The sequence below is a fragment of the Athene cunicularia genome, assembly GCF_003259725.1.
Source record: "Athene cunicularia isolate RWA chromosome 9 unlocalized genomic scaffold, athCun1 chr9_part2, whole genome shotgun sequence".
NCBI lineage: Eukaryota > Metazoa > Chordata > Aves > Strigiformes > Strigidae > Athene > Athene cunicularia.
The window spans coordinates 230,064-253,069 of NW_020799111.1; the positions used below are offsets into that span (position 1 = coordinate 230,064).

Sequence of the window (23,006 nt, forward strand, 5' to 3'; positions counted from 1 at the left end):
GGGCTGGGGCTGGGGGAGGCGGTGGGGCGGCCGAGAGGGCTGCCGGTGAGCCGCTGGTGAGGAGGAAGCGGGCCGATGGAGGCGGCGACTGTGGGGCCGCCTGGGGGCTGTTTGGGGGTGTCGGAGGGGTCGGGCAGCGCCCTGCCTGCCTCCGCCGAGCCCGGGGCCTTGTGGCCGCCTGAGCGCCTCAAGTACGTGGCGGCGGGAAGGCCTCGGAGATGGGGTTCCCTCTTTCCAGAGTGAAATAGTCACTCCAGTATCGTTTGCACTTGAGAAGAAGCTCTTGTAAAAAACTCCAACCGGGTTGTTGAGACCAGAGGCTAAGGAACATGATCGACCAGCTCTAGAGGAAAATCTGGACTGCTGTGGGACAGCATGCTCCTGCCTGTGTGGGAGCGCTCAGACGCTGCCCTGAAGGGAACGATGTGGGAAAGATCTTACGTGAAAGATTTCTCTGCTTGGTCCATATATTAAAACGTAATGTAACTGCATCTATCTGCATAAACAGCTCTCCTTCGCTTCTTGGTAGCTGTGAGAAACTTTTCCTCCATTTTTATCTGTCCTCTGAGAAATAGTTGGGAGACAGACAAGCTTCGTGAATTAAAAGAATGTTCCTCTGTGTTCTAGCAGGATCTAGTATTGTTTGGCATTGAAAATCTCTCACAGATGATGATGGTTTGATAGTTAAGCAGGGATCAATGATATCACTCAGCAGGCAACAGTCTTGGAAGGAAGAGTTGCCATCAGAGCAGTTTTGGGTAATGATAGAAGCCTCACAGATAACCTCTTCAATAGTTGAATACTTAATAGGTAGTAAGTGACCTTAATGACTGAAATACAGACATTGCAGATACTGAATTGTATTTTTTGCATGAAACTTCACTTGAGGAGTGTGTTACCCAGTTTTTATTTCATGTGTGTAATCAAGATGCCAGATTTTTATCAGCAAGTTCAGCTTCATGTGAAGTGACATCAAATTGCTTCAATGGTTAATCTGTCCCTCCCATCAAAAAGCCTTCCTCAGAACTGACTGCTTCCTTATTGGGCTGGGGGGAAGCAGCTTGGTAATTGTTAACAGTGAACTAATCACAGTGAGCTAAAAAGTTGCGTTTTCATAAACATAAAGGAGGCTGCACTTGTCTATATACACATATACAGTAGCTTTGAGAAGCAAATGCCATAGCTGCGGGAAATCATCACCAACTTGAAAACAGCTTTGCCTTCTGCCTAGCATAAAAAAGGTTGGGCTCCTGTCCAGCTGACACTGGGCAGGTTGCTTTGTCTTCAAGATGGCTTTTTGATGAGAGGGACAGAATAGAGGGTGCTGTACTTTGAAAGCAATTTGGTGTCATTTCACATCAAGCTGAACTCCCTGGCAAAAATCTGCTTTGAAGACAGAATCAGATAGTCATTTCAAATCTGTAAAGTGACTGTGAGCTAGATGAGAGGTGACTATGGTATGTGGGCTTTGTGACTGGGAACAGATACCTTTTTGGTTAGAGGGCAAGCCAGGGGAGGGACTAGAAAGGGGACTTGGAACACTCATCACTTGAAAATACAGCACATGCTGACACTTTTATATTGCCATAGTAAATTATATGATCTCCTGAACTCACACAAGTTAGCGTGATAAAAGTTCTCTTGTGTTGGCAGATCTTTGTTTTTCAAGAGACTTTGTTTTCATAGAGGTGTTAGATGAGAGATTTTAAAATTTCTTTTTGCTGTCTACTTTTTGTCTCAAAGTAGTGCATGTGAAAATCTTATCTTGGCAACAGAAGTTAAAATGACTGAGTTTGCAGGCATCTGGACAAAAGAGAATGAGAAAATATTTCATTTTGAAGCTGTTGGCTCTTTACAGAACACTTGAGCATGAAAGGAAATGTTGAGGGGAAGAAGGTGTAAGAAGAAAAAGTAATACACAAGTTGGGGGTTTTTAGCTTTGAAAAAACTGTTTCCTGTACCTAGTAAGATGTCTAGGCAGCGTGTTTGGTTTGGTTAGCTTCCGGAAAGGATGTGGACTTTTTCAGACATCAAAATGTTTTGTCATACATCTGGTGCCTTTGCACCCTGCATTCACGTTGCTTAAATGTACTGCCCTGTGATGTTAATAGGAACAATGGTTGCTGAAAATTCTGCCCTTGTTAATTCTGAAGAGTCAAATACTTGTACTCTGTGAAGCACTTGTCACTGTTTCAAACTCTGAACATTCAGTCAAGAATGAGCCTTTTTTATGTGCAACGGTGGATATTAGATTGTTGGGGGGTGATGTGTTTGTTTTTTTTCCTCATATGATTTTTAATAAACTGATGAACATTTATTATTTTTCCAGATTTGTTCCTTACCTTCCATAAAAATGTCCAAGGTAAGAATGGCATTTCTGTCTTCCAGTGTAACAATGTGAAACAGATATTTTGGTTTTAAGTATTAATCTGCAAGGGTAGAATGTGTAACTTTAATTGTGTTTGATGACAATGTGTGTGCTAAATTTATGGGTAATAAGTAAGAGAGAATTCATATTGAAAGATTGAGTGATGTAAAAGATATATTAGTTTCTTACGAGCACAAACCTCTGCAGTTAACTAATACTCTTTCGAAGGACTTAATTTTGGTTATGGAGTTGCATACAAGCTTCCTGGTGCATTTTCACTGAGACTTCTGCTACTGTGTTTTGAGCAGGAATCATTTAAAAAAAGGATGTTCTTAGATCTAATTTCTTCATTTACTAATAGTGTCAACTGATCTTCAGTAAAATGCTTCATAAACAAAACTTAAGATATTACTGAAATGTCGGGATTCATCTAATTCTTGGTCCCCTGCATTTGGTATAATGGGTAAAACATCCATGTTAGCTTATTGGAGTGAAATAAATGATAAAGGGTACTTGAGTAATGCGTTTGAAGAGGGAAACTAATAGTTCTAAAGATTTCTCTGCAATGTTTATGGTAGTGAGCACTTGCAACACTGTTGTGGAAATCATTCTCGTGATTTGTCTTTAAAAGAGATCTCTAAAGAGGATATCCAGCAGATGGCTATCATTTCACTAGTGGTTCAGGGTTTTCACTTGGATGTACTAAAACCAGATTAGAAATGGTCACCTTTTTATTTAAGTCCGTAAACATGGGACACAAGCTTTTTTATTTTAAATGTTTGTGAAGATACTGTTTAAAAAGCATGTGATTAGTGAATGCACTTCATAATTCAATAAATACATTTTTGGGGGTTTGTTTGTGATTTACTTAAGGTGATATTGGCTGGATAGATGAATAAATGAACCTTTTTTTTTAACTCTAGGTGAATGCAGTTCTGTTCTGCATTGTGAAACTGTTGAGTAGTAGGAACACCTGTGTACTTTTCTCTCTGTATGTCATGTAGCTTCAAACCACTTGAAATAACTGAAGAAAACAGTTATACAAACAAGTATGTCTCAAGTGGTTGCTTATCGTTGTCTTATTTGGTTTTATTTTTAGCAACAGCCTGCTCAGTTTACCAATCCAGAAACCCCTGGCTATGTTGGATTTGCAAACCTTCCCAATCAGGTCCACCGGAAGTCTGTGAAAAAGGGGTTTGAATTTACTCTGATGGTGGTTGGTAAGGAAATGTTTTGTAGTCTTTCTCAAAATTGGTACTAGCTCACAGGGAATTTGCAATTAAAATTGTTACTTCCACTATTGTAAGGCTTCAGCTTGCATCAGAAAGCACTTCTGTACTGTAGCATTTAACTTTCTTTTACACTTTATTAATTCATGCAGCAGTTGTTTTCCACACTACAAATCATGTTTGAATACATTAATAAGTTTGTGGGTGAAGTGAAGAAATTCTGTTGTGCACTCCTGTGATCATTACTTCCTTCCTTCTCCTCTGTCTTACAGGATTCCATCATTCCATTTAAAATACAGTTTTAAGCTCTTTTTGCATTTGAATACAATCTTTGTTTGCTTTCATGTCTTGATTAAGAGAACAGTATTAAGGAGCCTATTCTACTAAATGTTCTTTATGCTTCTGTAGTTCAAAAGAATCTGAACTCTGGTCTTTCCACTCCTTCTAAATACTCCTGTAAGAGAAGAATGATAATTGGATTAGTTGGTTTTGATGTGAGTTGTTACTTTTTAAATTGATCTTGATTTTCTATTAGCAGTTATAATTTAAAGTTTAATTCTATTTGATATTTCATTGAAAATCTGTGTTGGTATCTGGAATGGAAAGAAAAATCTGCTGTGTCTGCAGAAATACCTTGATCTTCTGAAAAGTCCGTGTTATTTTTGCAAATTAAGTAGGCTCCAATATCAAGCTTGGATGTCTTCTATATCTCTCCTGGTCATACTGCTTGGGAGCTCTAACTTCTGAGTTTTGGTGTTTGAACTCTGTAATTCACAGTTTTAAAATAGGCTTTTGTAAGAAGTACCCTAATAGAATGTTTATTTCCTGGCGTCACAAGAAGTAAATCCCATTTACGTTTTAGATTTGTCCAAGAGAGATCACAATGGAAATGAGCAGGAGAGGTGAGGCAGTATGTGATAGAAGGTGTTTAAGTTCTTAATTGTTTTGAATTCCAGTAGTTACAGAGTCTATCCTCAAACCTTTCATTAGTTTTGCCAAATGACAGCCCTAGCATTGCTTTTATCCTGTTTCTGTCTTACAGTTCAGTGCTGGACAGAGTTGACCCTTATTTTTGTCTTCTGAGAATTTTATCATAGTTGTTTAGTGTATCTTTCACTGGATTTCTTTAGGATAATATCATAATAGATATCCTATAAAATCTAAGGGTAAAGGCAAACCAAAAGCAGATGTTTCACATTATGTTATCTACTGTAACTCTTAAGAATTTACTGTTTGGTGATCCTAAAAATCAAACAGTCCTGAGAAACAAAAGATGTGCTTTCTCTGCTGCAGCTAAACTTAATTTCCAGATGTCTTTGAGATTAATTGCAAATAGTGCTATGTGAAACAGTTCTGGCAGAAAGCTATGTAAAGACTAAGTTGTTTCTAGCTTCTTGTAAAATAGAAAATAGGGGGGAAATGACATGGTGTCAGAGTAACAGAAAGGCAATTAACCTCACCCATGTCTCAGAGTAAAATTTAACTTTACAGTTGTCACCTGCCAGTATTCTAAGAGATAAATTAAAACTACAGGAAGAGAACTTGGAGAAAAGTAATTTCATTGAAAATTTGGAGTGATATTTTAAGATAAACTAGCAGAGGGAGGCAGCCTATGTAAGATAAAATAAACTGTGCTTTAAATTATTATCTCATCAGTTTGGAATGTGAATTCTTTCTCTTGAAATATGCATGGGGTTTAAGTATGTTTTCTTGTGGGCTATACCACAATGCCTGTATTGAACTATTATTCTTCATTAAGTTGCCATGCTGCTTAATTTCTGGTCATGAAAATGTTTCTTTAAAAGCTATCTGCATTGACAGTCCTAATCAATAATTATTCTTCTTTGCACTGTTTTTTTCTGCTATTGTTTATTGCGGCTTGTGAAAAATATGAGCTAGAGTTTATAACAGTTTCTCTGCTTGACTGTGTTGCTTCCAAAGAAATCCTAACCACTTGTATTTATTAACAAATTTCACGTTCATTCTCATTATTTAGCTATGACTTCATCTAAATAGTTCTTTCATTTGAGAGTCACTAAACTCAGCTGTGGCTAGTAGTTAGAATAATTACTCTTTTCATTAATCCTTAATAGTGACTATGAAAACTGATTTGGTTTACATGTAATATTTACCCAGACTGAAAGTATGGAACGTGCTACTGGTTAAAACCATACTTTTTTTTGTTTTGCTAGAGTGATGCCATGTGACTGTTGAGTTTCTCTGGCTGCATGTCTCTCACTGGTGAAGGCTTGCACTGATAAAACTCTATCTTGAGAGATGCATTCTATAAGACGTTAAAAACTGGCAGGTCCTAGTCAGATCTTTATTTAAAAACTAATTCCATCTCTTTTTTTTGTTCAGATATTTCTGTCAGACTCCTATTGCAGAATAGCCTGTGTTACTCAGAGGGATCATGTGGCCCATCATTTTTAATGTCTAATTTTTTTAATTAGTTCTATCAACACCTGAAATAAAACCCAAAATTCTAGAAAAGGATTTGTTCAGTGAATTCAAGTACTGAGCACTTTGAGTTCCTGGTCTTTTTTTATGCCGTGAACATTTATTCCAATTAAGATCTTAATTTTCAGCTAATTAGTTGGCTTTTGAACTTTCCTCATAGCTCAGTAACGCTAGAACAAAACCCCCGTATTTATGGTACAGTTTGTACCCCCAGTTTCATCAGTGAAAAAAATGCTCTGTGTGTATGTTCAGTGGGTGTGTCATGTTCCTCTTTCCTTGAGTTCTTGTTTGCCATATTAGCATAAAAAGCAGAAATAAATCACACTTAATGATGGTTGTCTATGCAGAAGTTTAGCAATGCCTTTTTTGTTGTTTAAAATGATTATATAGCCTAGGCAGGATTCTCACTGGCTTCTCACTGTGTTTGATCTTCCACATTCTAGAGGGATAGCAGAAAAGTATGCCTTAAAAAATCAGGAGACACAAAATGGGAAATTTGAAGTCTAAATTGATCAAAACTCCACCTGACTAGCAGATTTAATTACAGATCATCAGTAAAAACTCTGCGAAAGTGTATTACAAAGCTGAGATGTAAAAATTGTTATTCAACCTTTTTGTGCAGACTTTTCTAACATAAAATTATAAGATGTAAATTTTTAAAGTAAAAGATTCACGTTATATGTGGAAAAAAGCATAGTCAGATGATAGTGTCAGTACAGTTGAAATTTTCTGTAAATATGTTGAATTTATATTGAATTACAGGTGAATCTGGATTGGGGAAGTCTACATTAATAAACAGCCTCTTCTTGACAGATCTCTACCCAGAAAGGATAATCCCAGGAGCTGCTGGTAAACACACTTTTGTTCTAGTTTCTCTGTTCTCATTGATTTTTGGAGTTGAATGCTTTTATCTTTGGATTTCAGTAACAGCCACTTCTAGCTTTAATGATTTCTAATGTATATCCTTATACTTGAATGATTTGCTAGAGTTGGTTCCCTCTGTACCCAGGATGTTGTAGGCTCTCTGTTTAGTCCTTAGGTGTATTCATATTGGCAACTAGAAACTTGATCCCTACTTTTGCTTAAAAAAATGTCATTGTGTCACAGTAAGATAAATACTCAACCAAAACAGTCAACAACTTTCTTTAATATTTAATCTGTTGCAATTCTAAATGTATGCATTGTTTATGCCTGCTTGGACTTGCAACTTGATTCCTTTGATTTGATATTTAGTGAATGTGAACTTCACCTTCTTTTCTTCATAGACTCATAGAGTGGTTTGGGTTGGAAGGGGCCTTAAAGCTCATCTAGTTCCCACCCCCCTGCCCTGGACAGGGCCACCTTCCACCAGCCCAGGTTGCCCAAAGCCCCGTCCAACCTGGCCTTGAACCGTGCCAGGGAGGAGGCAGCCACAGCTTCTCTGGGCAACCTGTGCCAGTGTCACCACACTCACAGAAGAGAACTTCTTCCTTATATCTAGTATAAATCTCCCCTCTTTCAGTTTAAAACTGTTACCCCTCGTCCTATCCCCACACCTCCTGATAAAGAGTCCCTCCACACTTTCCTGTAGCCCCTTTCACTCCTGGGAGGCCGCTCTAAGGTCTCCCCAGAGCCTTCTCTTCTCCAGCTGAACCCCCCAACTCTCTCAGCCTGTCCTCACAGGGGGGTGCTCCAGCCCCTGATCATCTTTGTGGTCTCCTCTGGCCTCGCTCAAGCAGGTCCGTGTCCTTCTGCTGTTGGTGTCCCCAGAGCTGGACACGACACTGCAGGGGGGATCTCACAAGAGCAGAGCAGAGGGCGAGAATCACCCCCTCACCCTGCTGCCCACACTGCTCTGGATGCAGCCCAGGACACGGTTGGCTTTCTGGGCTGTGAGCACACATTGCTGGCTCACAGTCAGTTTTCCATCCACTAATATCCTCAAGTCCTCCTCCACAGGCCTGCTTTCAATCCAGTCCCTTCGGTCCCTTGTCCCTTTTTTATTCTGTTAACCAAGGCATACAATAATCCAGTGAAAGAGAATATTGTAAGAAGATAGTTAGCTACTTGTTGAATTACTTGCTTTATCACGTTCGCTGATGATTACTTATCACTTTCAACGTTGGGAAAAAATCCAGTACTTAAATTCAGTATTGTTCTCCAAACTGCCTATTGCCTACAGTTTCTTCTCACTCCATTTTGCCTTAGTTTCTACATTATATTTAAGAACAGTATGAAATCTCATACATTCTTCTAACAAAATCTGAAGAATTTAAGTACTGAGTATTGCTGTTATCAGACTTCAGAAGGTAATCCATGGAATAATATTTGTAATCCATGGAATAATATTTGTAATCCATGGAATAATATTTGTATTGTTGCGTCTGCCAATTTTTTGAGTTTATCTCAAAATGACGTAGTCTTATAAATTCTATTCTGAAAGATCAAGTTTACTGTCTTTTAGAGAAGATTGAACGCACTGTGCAGATCGAAGCCTCGACAGTTGAAATTGAAGAGAGAGGTGTGAAACTACGTCTGACGGTTGTAGATACACCAGGGTACGGGGATGCTATCAACTGTCGAGACTGGTACGTACACAGAGTATATATTGATCAATGTATGAAGGCTGACATCCATTTCATATTTGTTCTGGGGGTGGTGGGGGAATAAGTGACTGAAGTGGGGTTATATTAATAACAATATGCAGTTCGAAATAGGATGGCCCAAGTGGCAACCCTAGCTCTTTTAAACACTTCCATTTCAATTATACTGTTAAGTCATTCCTTTTTTTTGGTGTGTTATGTGAAATGCTGAATTTGAGGTCTGATTTTTGGAGAGATGGGCATGTTTTCTATTTTTGAGGAAGCTTAATTTAAGTGTTATAAGTTCATTCAGGTACATGTAAAGAGGCATCAGTAACTTCTGCACAACTTGAAGTAAGTTTTGAGGCAATAAATATTTTGATTTTTTTTTTTTCTTAGTTAACCTTTTTAAGTTGGGAACAGCTTTAAGTGAACAGTGATCCTGACTTTTTAGAGTCAGAAAACAATGGAACCACTGGGACACAAGAAATTCAACAATACTCTGAGGAAGTAATTAATCTTTAACGCAAGTAAAAAATCTACCTTTAGATCTTGTCTACATTTGAGTATTCTCAGATTCTGTGCTTTGTTTTTAAGTGCATTTTCATCATCTTTTTTGTTGGGTTTTTTGAGAAATTTACATTAATTACTGAGAAATAATCTGGAGATGAGTGGCAGCCAGTTTTCAATGGTAATCCCTCTTCCCACATCTCTCAAGCCCCTGAACCTCAAGTCAGGGACTGGGGAAATGGAAGTCTCTTCTGGTATAACTGAAGATCAGGCTCAAGACCACCTGAGAAACTTGAACATACATAAGTCCATGGGATCTGATAAGGTGCATCCCATCTCGTCTGGTCATCTTTGGCAGATGTAGTTGCCTAGCCACTCTCCATCATATTTCAAAAGTCATGGCAGTCAAAGGCCCCAGTGACTGGAGAAAGGGAAACATCATGCCTGTTTTTAAAAAGGAGGACCCTAGGAACTACTGACCAGTCAGCCTCACTTCACTGTCTGGTAAGATCATGGAACAGATCCTCCTGGAAGTTATGATGAAACATAGAAGACTGGGAAGTGATGAGATAAGTCCAAATATGGCTTCATCAAGCAAAAATCATGCCTGACTAATCTGGTGGCTGTCTATGATGGAGTGGATAAAGGAAGAGCTACTGATGTCATCTACCTGGACTTCTGTAAGGCTTATCATATGGTCCCCCATAACATTCTTCTCTGGAAATTGGAGAGAGAAGGGTTTGATAGACAGATGGATAAGGAATTGGCTGGATGGCCATGTTCAAAGAGTTACAGTCAGTGGCTCAAAGACCGAATGGAAACCAGTAATGAGGGGTGTCATTAAAGGGTTTGTAGTGGGACCAATACTATTTATTATCTTCATCAATGACATAGTGGGATTGAGTGCCCTCCCAGCAAGTTTGCAGATGACACTAAGCTGTGTGGTGCAGCTGATTCACTAGAGGGAAGGGATGTGCCATCCAGAGGGACCTGGATGGGCTGGAGGAGTGGGCCCGTGCAGACCTCATGAAGTTCAGCAAGGCCAACCACGAGGTCCTGCGCATGGGTTAGGGAATTCATCAGTATTGATACAGACTGGGAGATGAATGGGTTGAGAGCAGCCCTGTGGAGAAGATTGTGAGGATACTGGTGGATGAGAAATTGGACATAAGCTGTCAGTGTGCACTTACATCCCTGAAAGCCATTTGTATCTTGGGTGCATCAAAAGGAGTGTGGCCAGCAGGTGGAGGGAGATGATTCTTCTCCTCTACACTGCTCTTGTGAGACCTTCATCCAGCTCTGGGGCCCCAGCACAAGACAGACATGGACATGTCAGAGTGAGTCCAGAGGAAGGCCACAAAAATGATCCCAGGGCTGGAACCACAGTGAAGAAAGGCTGAGAGAGTTGGAGTTGTTCAGCCTAGAGCATAGAAGGTTCCAGGGAGACCTTACTAAGGCCTTTCTCTCCATCTTTCCCATAAGCTCCTTATATGGATTGAGAGAATTATTACCAGGGCCTGTAGTGACAGGGCAAGGGGCAATGGTTTTAAACTGAAAGAGGGTAGATTGAGGTTGGACATGAGGAAGAAGTTTTTTACAGGTGGTGAGAACAGGTTTCCCAGAGAAGTTGTGGACGCCCCATCACTGTGAGTGCTCGTGGTCAGGTTGGATGGGGCTCTGAGCAAGATGACCTACTGAAGGATGTCCCTGCCTATGATAGGGGGGTTGAACTAGGTGAACTTTAAAGGTAACTTCCAACCAAAACCATTCTATGATTTTAAATCAATTTGGAACAAAAAGCTTAGATTATCTTGAGCATGTGTGATCAATACTAGTCAAAATATAAATACTACCCCAAGAGAAATTTGCTGTAGAAGTTGTGTGTTATACATGTGGTTTTTATATATACATAAAGATAAAATAAATATGCGTAGTAGCTTGTTATTCTAGAATTTGATTAAAAGTTTAAGATCTGTGCTCTTCTACTCTTACAGTCTTACAGCATCAGTAAATTAATTTTAGTTCATCAGCAGGATGTCTTGATATTTTAATATTACCTTTGAAACATCACTAAAATTATTGACCATTTGAGAATGAGCACGATTTCTTGAATCTGTATTTGATTTACAGTTTTAAGACCATAATCTCTTACATTGATGAGCAGTTTGAGCGATATCTGCATGATGAGAGTGGTTTGAACAGAAGGCATATCATAGATAACCGGGTTCATTGCTGCTTCTATTTCATTTCACCGTTTGGTCATGGGTAGGTGTTTCTCTGTCATTTTATTTTTTAAATTATTTTACTTTGAGGAGTTGGTTTGTGCCTGTTGTCTTAAACTTTCAGAGTCAGATTGTCATTTTTAAGGAAGTACTAGAACACCTGAAATTAATTGAGTGCGTTCTTTGTGTAAAGAGAGCGATCTCTATTGGTGTGAAAACGGTAATTTAGATTGAAAATAAGTTAAGCTTTTTTGCATATTTTAATCTTAGCCTTAAGATTTTTGGTAATTTGGATCTAAAATTTTTCATATTATAATTTTAGCCTTAAGCCTCTGGATGTTGAGTTTATGAAGGCCATACACAACAAAGTAAATATTGTACCAGTGATTGCAAAAGCTGATACGCTTTCTCTGAAAGAGCGAGAAAGACTAAAGAAAAGGGTAAGTATTCTAGCTTGCCAAAAAATGTTGCATTTTGATTATAGCAGCATGGTTGCTGAATAAAGGGACATGCTTGTTCAACCTTACTCTTTCCTAGTCAAGAAAAATATAGTCTTGTGCACAATCTAACCTCATTTAATATGTAGTTTGATATCTTGTAAATACTTTTATTATGTATTTCACTGAGAAATTGTCCTTAAAATTTTTTCTTTTAAATGGCAGATTGGCTGCATTTACAATTACAAGTCAATTTTGAAACTTTGGAAAAATATTTACATGCACTTGTTAGTGGTAATTGCTCCCTTACCTGTTTAATCACTCCCAAAGCACTGACGTCTGTATCAGCATCCATAATGTGCATATATTTTTTTACCCAGTCATATTTCTGATGATTGAAAAATAGGATTTTCAGAGATTTTTCTGATTTTGGGGTTGTTTTACTTCCCCTATGTCACCCTATTCTAATACATTTCACCACTTTCTTCCTTTGGCAAGACCCCTTAACACATTCAGTCTTCCGGGACTTGATGCTGTATTTGTTGAGGGTGGGGGGAAAATGCAACAAACCATCATGAGTTAATAATAACTATGAAATTTAGAAAGAAGTGTTAGAATTAACTTGCCAGAAGGCGCACTTGATCCAGTCTTAGCTGTTATATTTAAAACTTCATGATTTCTTGTTATTCTGAAAATCCTTATAGTTATCTTACCTAGCTTGCAATAAAACCAGAGAAGTATACTTTAGTTTGAAATAGGCAGAATTCTAGCACAATACCTAAATAAGGGTGGGGTTTGGGTTTTTTTAAGAGTAAAATTTGGGTTTATGGCAAATTGGATTCCAGCTGCAGATGCCATTCTTAGCAGTCATGGAGACAGTAAAAACTATTTCTTGTGTCTGCAGTTCAGTTAGGTTTTTAAACACTCCCACCCCTACCCCCCAAATAGTAATTTAGAGGCAAGAGCAGGGTGTTTTAAGCTGTTCAAAGCAATTATGACTTCTGAGTCAATGCTTTATAATTTAAAAAAAAAACAATTGCAAAGGTTTAAAGAAGCTCAATTTCTTAAGTGTAATCCACAAAGGACAGTGTTTATTTGAACACTGTTGTTTGTCTCAAAGTCTGTGGCAAGTAGTTGTTGAATATCATGAAGAAATATGGTGTTTAAAAACAAATACTTGCCAAGTAATTTGACACAGTAAGGCTAATTTTACCTTAAGATTTAAAAGTGTTAACTTTACGTATGTATTACCTCAACTGCTTATATTATAAATCTCAGATTCTGGATGAAATAGAAGAGCATGGCATCAAGATTTATCATTTGCCTGATGCTGAATCAGATGAGGATGAAGATTTTAAGGAGCAGACCAGACTCCTGAAGGTATGACTGGCTTCATAGGTTGCCCAGGCTTCCCTATCTGGAAGGTGGTGGTAACAATTACTTATTTTTTTTTTTAACACCTGCAAATGAAAAGCATTATGAACTCATTACTATAATGTGCAGTGCTAAGCAGAACAAGAGTTGTTCTTGGAGTTGTGTGTTCTGGTTCATTATTAGTAATTTTTGCATTTCTGGCTTTCAGGCCAGCATTCCATTTTGTGTAGTGGGATCCAATCAGCTCATTGAAGCCAAAGGTAAAAAAGTTAGAGGTCGACTCTACCCGTGGGGTGTAGTTGAAGTGGAGAATACGGAACATAATGACTTCCTGAAGCTGAGGACCATGTTAATGTAAGTTAGAAAATTTCAATTAAATGGTAGATTAAAAAAAAATCAATGGGAAGATACTCAAACACTGTAATGGGGGTTTGGAGCAGTTGTGGAATTCTTGGAGATATTCAGAATTTGTCTGGAGAAGGCTGTGAGCAACCTTGACCCAGCTAGCCTAAGTGGGGATTGGACCACATAGGCCCAGTTGGTTCTTTCCAATCTGAGTTACTTGGTGATTCTGTGAAAATAATCCAATTTTTTTTGTTGAACACCCTGTTGTATTACTATTGATCCCCCAAAAACATAAATGGGTTGCTTCACACCTTGTGCTTGTTTAAATATATCTATAGGTAGATATCTATCTGCACAGGACTCAAAGGTCCACAGGTTGATTTTTTTTTTTTTTCGGGCTTTGCTACTCTGCTTCTGCCCAGCAGCGCTTTATCAAACACGTCACCCAGGAGAACAGCTTATGTCAGGGCTGCCTCAGGGTTTTATTGCACCGACTTAACTTAAATTTGCTTTTAAATTAGCATGTTAAATGGGTGTACAATGTGTATTGGTCAATGTGATGTGACACAGGTGTATTTTATCTTTTAATTATTTTTCTTCCTCCAGCACCCATATGCAGGATCTTCAAGAGGTGACCCAGGATCTTCACTATGAGAACTTCCGCTCTGAGAGGCTCAAACGAGGTGGCAGGTTGTCATCTTATGGTTTCTTCCTCTTCTGAATTTATTTTTTTGGTCTCTCTCTTACCATTTCACTGCTAGGATTTGGTAGATCATGGACAGCACTATAGCTCCAGTCAGCACCAAGTTCACCAGCTTACACTGAGTGTAAGACAAAGTATTATGTAAATCTGAAGAGACAGTTGTGCCATTAAAAGGGTATAGTTAGATCTCTGCTTTGTTTTAAGGCTTGAACACAGTGGATTAGGATGTTTGAGTTAAGTAGGGCAGATGTCTATGATAAATGTTGTCTTAAGAAATCTGCTAATTAGGTCAGTGCTGTTATGTTAAAAAAGGGAGATTTTCAGAATTAACTACTGGAATATTTGGACTGTGTCTTTAAAAAGAGAAACAAGTCCTTCTGCAGTGCTTTATTAAACATGGTATAAATAAATAACTTTATTGACATAGCAGTCACAGGTTAATGTCTTTCAACCGTATTTTGAGCTATGGTAGGCAGGGCACAACTTTCCTAGTAAGAGACAGACAGTACACCTCATTTTTAACTAAAACAGCAGGATTTTGTAAAGTTGAGTTTCTAAGTTCTTGTTGAAAACTGAGAGTTTCATGGTTTTGATTTTTAAGTTGCTTCTCTTATTTTAATCACTAAGGAGTTTAATAACTGCCCATTTCAGTGGGTTTGATATATTTTTCAAAGCTTTTTACATCATGCTGTCAACATAGGTTTTGTTACATGCCTAGTCAGTTTTCAGGATAGAGTTTGTCTCTGCATGTGGCATTGGCCTACAAGTCCAGTTTTGCTTTAGGCAAGATGACATGCTCTTCTCCCCTGACTTTTAAGTCCTGTCTTCTGAAGTTCAAGCTAAACAAAAATATTTTCTGTCAAGTTCTGGTGCCTGTTACCCAACAGTTACATACAGAGGTCTTAGAAGTAATGTAACCTGATGTCATCCAGAGTCAAAAGAGTGTTTACCAATTTTTAAAAGATTTAAAGTTGCCTCTGCCAAGGACCTGTGACAGTTAGGTTGCTGTTCAGTTGACATATCTTTCTCGGAAACCAAACCATGCTTTTGTATCTTGTCGAGTTAAGTGGCCCATCTATCTTTGTTTTCACATTTCTGAAGTGGTGCTAGAATGTAGTTAAATTTACTGTAAGTGAGGGTAGTTTGTGTGTGAAGTTATTTCAAACTTGCACCTACCCCTCTGCCAGTGCCTGGCAATTAGTGCCTGTTGACTCTATTCACTAATGTTTGACAATCTATTTCTCCATTATCCTTTTAACAAGCATCAGTTTGTTCACTTTGCATTTTTGATAGCACTTGTATGATTAGATCTGTTAGTAAATCTTCCCAATTGCAACATGGGATAGGAGAAATCTATTACCAAAGTGGTCAGTAATCTTGAAAACATAGTACATTAAAATATTCTTATATTTGTTTTCTCAGTGTAAAACTGGGAAATCCCAGTTAAGCAAGAGTTTGCCGAGATACTGATTGAAAGCATTTGCTTAATTTTAACAGGAGTAATCAATGTTTGTACTATAACATGTTATACAAAAGAAGTCTTTGGGACTTGCAAAAAAAAAAAAAAAGGTGACTGTACTAGAAAAATAAGCAAACTTCAGAGCCATTAAGTGGAGCAGAAGATAAAGGATTCCTCCAACTGGAAGGATTCCAGACATGTACAGCAATTGTGTTACTCTTACAATTTTGGTTATGAGCCTTTTAGATGTTTGGTATCAAACATGGTTTATGAAGTTAGAGATGGAGTAGAGCTGCATCAAAGGAAGGTTCTGCCTGGAGGTAACCAGGTTTCCAGGTACAGAATTTCTTAGAGCATAAGTTATTTTACATGTTGTTTCCATATTTTTGTTAACTCCTTGTCCAGCATTACCTTGAACTTATATTTTGATTTAGTTATATTGATTTATTGCACCATTGAAAAAGTAGAATTGAGTATGTCTTTGCAGTATTTCTGAATTTGATGTATCTATGTGGTACTCAAATTGCAATCAGTTAAGATAATGTTATGCTCAGGTAAACTGCTACACTTGAATACTGTTCAGAAACAGTTTTTATTGATACCTACATGCAAATACCTCTCATGTTTTAAAGTCATAGCTAGAATTGGTTTTGAAATTTATTTGTTCTGGAGATAACTTTATGAAGGAGTAAAGGATAAATGGATGTCTTTACAGTAACTTAAAAGCATAAAATGCAGCTGTGTGGGGAACGTGGTTCAATGAATTTTGTTTGTATTATAAAACTGACATGTTTTAAGAGCCTTGATTTTTCTCACAACAAAGCATTCTGTAGAAGTTCAAAATCGGGAATGTGCACACATTTTTAAACAGTATACATCTTATTTTAGGAAAATAGAAGATGAAGAAGTAAATAAAGACCAGATTCTGCTGGAAAAAGAAGCTGAAGTAAGATGACAGAGCTTACTCTTGTGATGGGGGAATTTTTATTCTTGTATCGCTACTTTAGGTCAAATGATTTTTTTATGATCTTGGTAATTTGTAAAGGAAAAGACAGAATTTGTTAATATGAAGTGTTATTCAAGGTTCAGTAACAAAACAGAATGTGAAGAGGTGTAGGAAAGCCTCAGTATACTGATTTATTGGAACGAATGGAATCTGGTAATTGCCTGATTCCATTGTACTGATCAGCAGTGGATGTAATGCACATCTTTTGGGGAAGGAGAGCCATTGTCTCATGAGTAAAGGTTCTAAAGTTAGCAATTACAGACTGGGAAAAAGTCTGTTCAGCTCTGCAGCAAAGGGGGAAACAGTGTTAGGAATTGTCAGGAATAAAGACCTAAACAGAAATTCTCATTCTGCCACTACGATAAATCCATAATGCATAGCTCTAATGCTGTTTTCATTGTCCTCCTAACCCAACTAGGATATAGGCAGGACTAGAAAAAGGACACTGAATAGTAAAACGTGGGCAAGGAGACTGAAGTAGAGATCTGAAGCAGGTCCTGTAGAAGGGAAGATGAGGTTAATGTTCTTCAGAAGTAGATGACAGAGGGGAAGGGTATAGTAAGGGGTTTACATAATCACAGATGGCAGAATGAATGGGAATCTACTATACAAGAAACAGGTCACACTTAAATGAGATTAATAGGTGTCTGGTTTCAAATAAAAAAGATATTTTAAGATAGTCTATAAATTGTGGAACTCGTTAGCATGGAATTTTGTGTATAGCAGGAATGCAGATAAACTAAAAAATGCTGAGAGACTTGAGAATTTTACTCTCTCCATGAATGTGCTCACTAAACAGAAAGGTAGAATTTCATGGATGAGCAAATTCAGACTGACAGATTTCTAGAGTTTGAGCATATGTCAGGAAATAACTGAATGTGTGTACCTGGCTGTTAGGCTCTTCGATGCATCTGCTAATAGCCAGTGTTGGGGAGAAGGCTGAGTTAGGTGGACTTTTTGGTCTGCCCTAGCACAAGGAGATTCTCAGCCTTACTGGTGGTCTTTGTGGCTACCCAAGTCCCAAAAGATAATTGCAGTAAAAATGAAAAGAGTTTATTTTAAGGAATATGAAGAAAGAACAGTGTAAACATTTCACGGGTTTAACCTTTCATTGTTAAGCTTAACAGCTTAGTTTGAGTTTAAAGTAGAATTTAAGTGTTGTGCATGAAACATGGCTGAATTAATCTTAGTAGCTGAGTTACCCGATTACCCCATGTTTAAATGTTGCAGTACTCTAAAGTTTTAATAATGCTAATGTCTCTGGATGGTTTGCCTGTAATAATACTTGCTTCCACCTAGTCATCAGTAGCAACAGATTTGGGAAGTATTCCTTACAGTTTTTTTTAGTGACAGATATAGTTGTATTTTTGAGGGACATGAACAAGCTTCTTTTCTTCTGGTGATAAGCTTTAGTAACTATAAGTATTTGTTCATCACTTCAGCATCATCATATTTATGCGTTTAACTTCAGAGGAAGCAGAGACTTCGATTTAGGGATTCTTAAAAATCTCATCCCAGATTACAGTAATAAACCCTGCTTATTTCGGTCATTAAATTTCCAACCTCTTAATGAAGAAGAGCAGTAAGAGAAGACCTTGAGACTGTTACCTATCAGTTAAAGATAATGCAGATATATATTCCCTCTTTAGTATAAATAATAGTGTGGTGGCATCAAAGAATCATATTCTGAGGTGTGAGTAGGCTACAGGATTCTTCTGTGCTACTTTTCCAGCTTCGTCGCATGCAGGAGATGATTGCAAGAATGCAGGCGCAGATGCAGATGCAGATGCAAAGTGGAGAAGGAGATAGTAGTGCAGTTCATGGACACCATGTGTAAAGTCTTTGGTAAGATGTTCAAATAGCCACTTAAAGGGTTTTTCTTTTAACTACTTATTATTGTGGTTGGTGTTAAGAAGTTTTGGAAAAGTGTTTTCCAGATAGGTTCGCATAGGTTTCAATCTTAATTTTAATTTTTGAGGTTTAACTGCAGTTCATGAAGTGAAATGGTTTGGAGCCAACTAAACATTAGTGTGGTTGTGTATGTGTGTATACTTTTTTTTTTTTACCAAGTCTTCCATATGCTGGGAAGAATCATGGAAGGAATCTTTGAAGTTGTGTAAAACTGTGATTCTCAAACTCATGATGAAGTCATTGTTTCATTGTAACTTTTAAAATGTGTGCAGTTCTTTTGGGTTTCTAGCTGTAAGAAGATAACTAATACTAAATTCTATTTTTCTGCCTTATTTTTAGATTACTTTATACCCTGATTTAAAGGAGACCTTCTGGAGTTGAATTATGCTAGTGTTACACCAGAAAAGATGCCTTTTGCTCAACACATGACTTGGAGTTTGCTTTAGAGTTTATCATGGAAATGCATTGTGGTAACTCTAGTGATATGTATTTCATAACATGTAGTCAGTTGGTACTTTATATATTAGACACATTTGATTTTGTTTTCATTTAGTAATTCTTATATTGAGCTTATTTTCAATTTCCCATTGTATTAGGGATCCAAAATAGACATTGAAACTTTTCTAGGTTGGTATGGTGTTAGATAATATTTTTTTTATTCTGGCTTATTAGCTCCTTGCTTTTAATTTCATATTACATTTAGAAATAAACAGCTGTCAGTGATATCTTATTCAGTGGCATGTAATAGTCACCTCACTAAGAATCCCTGCAAGGTTAATTTTATGGTTTTTCAGTGTTTACAGGTGTGTGTCTGTGAGACCATCAGCTCTTTTTCTGTCTGCTCAGTGCAGATGATTTCCTTGGCCTCTGCAAGTATCAATTAAAATTCAACCACACCTTGTGTCTTAGCAAAAGAAATAAGAGGAAATACCTCTTTAAGATGCACACTGTATTTTACATGACAGGCATCATTTCCTTCAGATTTAACTTTGAGGGATATATTCTTTATTGTTTGCCTAAAATCTCTTACTCTAATGCAGAAAATTTTTAAGAGTTTCTTGTGGGTCAGCACAAATCAATCCTACTATTTTCTAGCATTACTGTAGCCAAATACACTTGAATAATGCTGATATTGTTAAATGAGGTAAACCCCAAAGAGTAGTTTTCTATGTATCTGAGTTTCCTATATCCAAATGCATAAGAAATTCTATCATTCCTAATGAGTATTTTCATACTATTTTTAGGGCATTGCAAACTGTTAATTGTAATATAAAATATATACTAGCACACTTCTCTTTTAAAAAAAAAAAAAAAAAAGTGCCTGACAGGATCAATGCAAATGCTATTCTAGGGTCTTGCTCCAAGAGGGAGTTAGCAGTATTACTTTGAAAGTGACTGATAAGTTACACTTTTTTTTTTAGGCCAAGGTCACTTTCCTTAACACTGGTAGTAAAGGAGACTTTTTTAGCTTGGCTGGACTTCTACTGCATATCACATCTGGTATTGTATTTGCAGTACGTAATAACAGCTACATAGGTGATAGCTGATAAGTTAAGAAGTTGGTTTTTCTACTAATTCTGATAAAGCCAGCAATCAGATTTCCTGATCTGATCTGTTACAAAATGTTGTTATCTGAACAGCTAATAAATAGATAGATATAATTGCAACTTTTTTCTCTTCTTTGAGCTCAGGTGCAGCTGTAATTTTTATAATTTTTTTTAGCGTTTCTTTGAAAAAATTAATATGATTTCTACAGCTAGTTTGTAATTCCAGTGGTATTTAGGTGGCTAGATTAAATATAAACCTGCTAAACAACTGAAATTTTTACCTGCCTGAAATTACTGTTTATTAATTGCTGTGTATTTGAATCTTTCTAAAAATACGATAGCATTTGCTAGGGAGCTCTAGTTTTCTTCTCAAAAGCAATTACTGTCAAAGTTTTGCACAACTCGTTTGACCTTTCCTAACCTTGACAAAAGTGAAAGTGAGAACCTTTTTGTATGTTGAGTTGCACAGAGGTGTTAAGTCCCATTTTGTCAAATACTTACACATAAAATTTAGATGGAAAACCATGCACTTCTAAATTCTTGCCTTGCTTTTTGCAAAGAATGCGTAGAAACAAAGTAATGTGGCAGTATTGTCAGAAAACACTCCACAACACCTTATTTATTTCTAAATATTTTGATGTTTTTGTGAATCAGTTGTTATAAAGTTACCTAAAGAACTCACTATAACCTTAAGTCATCAAATACTTTGTGAAATCCTGTGCTATTCTTCAGTTGCCACAAATCTGTTTCTTTTTTTCTGGTAAAGCAGCATTTGCTTGCTTTTAAGTTATTTGTCTGGTGTCTCTGTTAAACGTTTTAATACAGCGTGCTTCAGATGCTGTCTGCTCTGCCAAGGAGAGCAACTCTGGGACATCCATGTTTCACCCATAAGCTCAATAGGGTGTGGTAAGCTGCATTAGTACTATGACCCATACTTGAAGAAAAACTGTGAAATCTAAAATGTATGCAGAGGGGGGACTGGCTGTATGTGTAATTCTCTCTGTGTATGTTGGTTTGATAGTTTTTTCCTGTATTTTCTAACGTGGGAACAAAAGCAGATTGTCCATGCATTTAGTGCTGTTTGGTCACTACCTGTGGAATTATTTTAAGCAATGTCTTATTCTTTGAAATATCATGTATCTATTAAAATATTCAGGATAAAATATTCTGTTTGATTCTTATGCAAATAATTTTTGATTTACAAATTCTAGCAGGATAAATATTTTCATATGTTTTTTGTTGGGTTTTTTTAAATAGGAAAAAACAAGTTTATGGCACTTGCCATTTTAATTAAATTACTTAAGACAGCTAGTTGCTGCTTCTTCCAAGTCTTTGGGGCAATCATTCATGGTGTGCCTGATGTCTCTGAAGGTCTGTTTCCCCTTCACTTTTCTTGTGATGGTCTTCTAATTAATGGTTTATGGTAAGACATGAAAAGACTACCTTTCTCAGATTCTGTTTCAGACAAATTTAGCTACTGGTAGGGAAAGACTTGGAGGCAAAAGGTAGCTGTTGTCTGGTGGCTTGCTGAACTGGCCACAATTCTTTTTCTGTTACAGCATTGTAATAGTTTTTATTTTAGGAGTCAAAATACTTTTGAATTTGCAGAGTTTTATAGTCAGTAGCAAAAATTACTTGCTTTTGGTACACAAACCTGTTATATTCCGTTTTATGTACTGCCATTAGCCAAAACTAATAAAAATGCTAAAATACACTCATTTTTTAAAATGATTCTTTATTATAATCAACCCCGTCAATATTAATTTGTCTGTGGTGATATGTTTTAAATATAAAGGAGAAATGCAGGTATGGTTGAAAGAGAAGACGTTGATGAACCTGCATAAAATATGGTCATTGATATTGTATGCTCGAGTGCATTGGTACAGTGCATTTCCCTGTGGGTGTTCCCAGAGCTGCTGAAGTCCTGCCTAATGGCATCTTGCTTTTGCAGCAGCTCTCACCAAACTTACATGTCCCTTAATTATTATGCTAGCCAAGAATTAAGCTACTTGTTGTTAGGTGGTGCTTTAAGTGTTAAGGGTCGTTGTATTCCCCAGTGAATCACACTTCATCTCTGGACAGAGTGAAAGGATGTTTGGTCTTTGTTCTAGATATTCCAAAATAATTTAGGGTTCATCTTCTCTGTGAAATAACTTCAATGACCCCTATGGCTGTTACAGATTAAGAGTACCAGGCTGTGTCCTTGGTTTTGGATTCTTGAGCCAACTGTTAATAGCAGAGGATTTTGCAGAAGTATGTAAAATTTGGAATGAGTGCCCTGGTGTGGACAGCTCACTTTGGATTGCTCTTTTGGGTTGCTTTGCATTGCTGGGGGGCACACATTGTGCAGTCAGACCACTCCACAGAAGTAAAACTTGTGCATGTTGTGACCCTTCATAGATGGTTTTAAAGTATATTCATGTTTCATTTATCTGAACTGCTTCGTGTGGAACCGGTACATTAAAGGAAGATTCGTCTTTAGGCTATAGTGAGGGAAAAGGTAAGGAAGCATCCTGAATATGTCAGACCTACTTTTTGAAGCGAGACTTTTTGTTTGTACTGATTGAAATTTTTTTTTTTTTTTTTTTTCAGAATGGCATCCTTTCTGTCAGGTGTAGAAGATCACTTTCATGGAATTCTAATCCAATTCTGGAAAGGAGTGCTGGAAATGAATTGAACTAAGAGTTACACAATGAAATAATTACTGAAGAACTTCGTACTTCCAGATTTATTAGTTCTGTGCACATAAACAAAAAGAATGGTAATTGTGGATGGGGACTGAAATAGCGTGTCAAAACTGACATGTAAAATATGTCACAAAACTGGGTAAACATATTAAGCTTTCTATTCAGGAATGCATGGATTAGTGCCAGT

General features: G+C 37.3%; 1 protein-coding gene across 1 annotated transcript; it reads left to right on the forward strand.

Moving 5' to 3' along the window:
- Positions 1-2,314: 2,314 nt before the first annotated feature.
- On the forward strand, positions 2,315-22,801 carry SEPT2 (septin 2). The gene is made up of 12 exons (XM_026855516.1): positions 2,315-2,362; positions 3,468-3,588; positions 6,820-6,906; positions 8,501-8,624; positions 11,259-11,393; positions 11,673-11,790; positions 13,066-13,167; positions 13,370-13,515; positions 14,113-14,196; positions 16,557-16,614; positions 18,407-18,519; positions 18,925-22,801. Exons 1-11 carry the CDS (start codon positions 2,354-2,356, stop codon positions 18,509-18,511), a joined length of 1,089 nt encoding a protein of 362 aa, XP_026711317.1. The 5' UTR covers positions 2,315-2,353; the 3' UTR covers positions 18,512-18,519; positions 18,925-22,801.
- Positions 22,802-23,006: the final 205 nt, after the last annotated feature.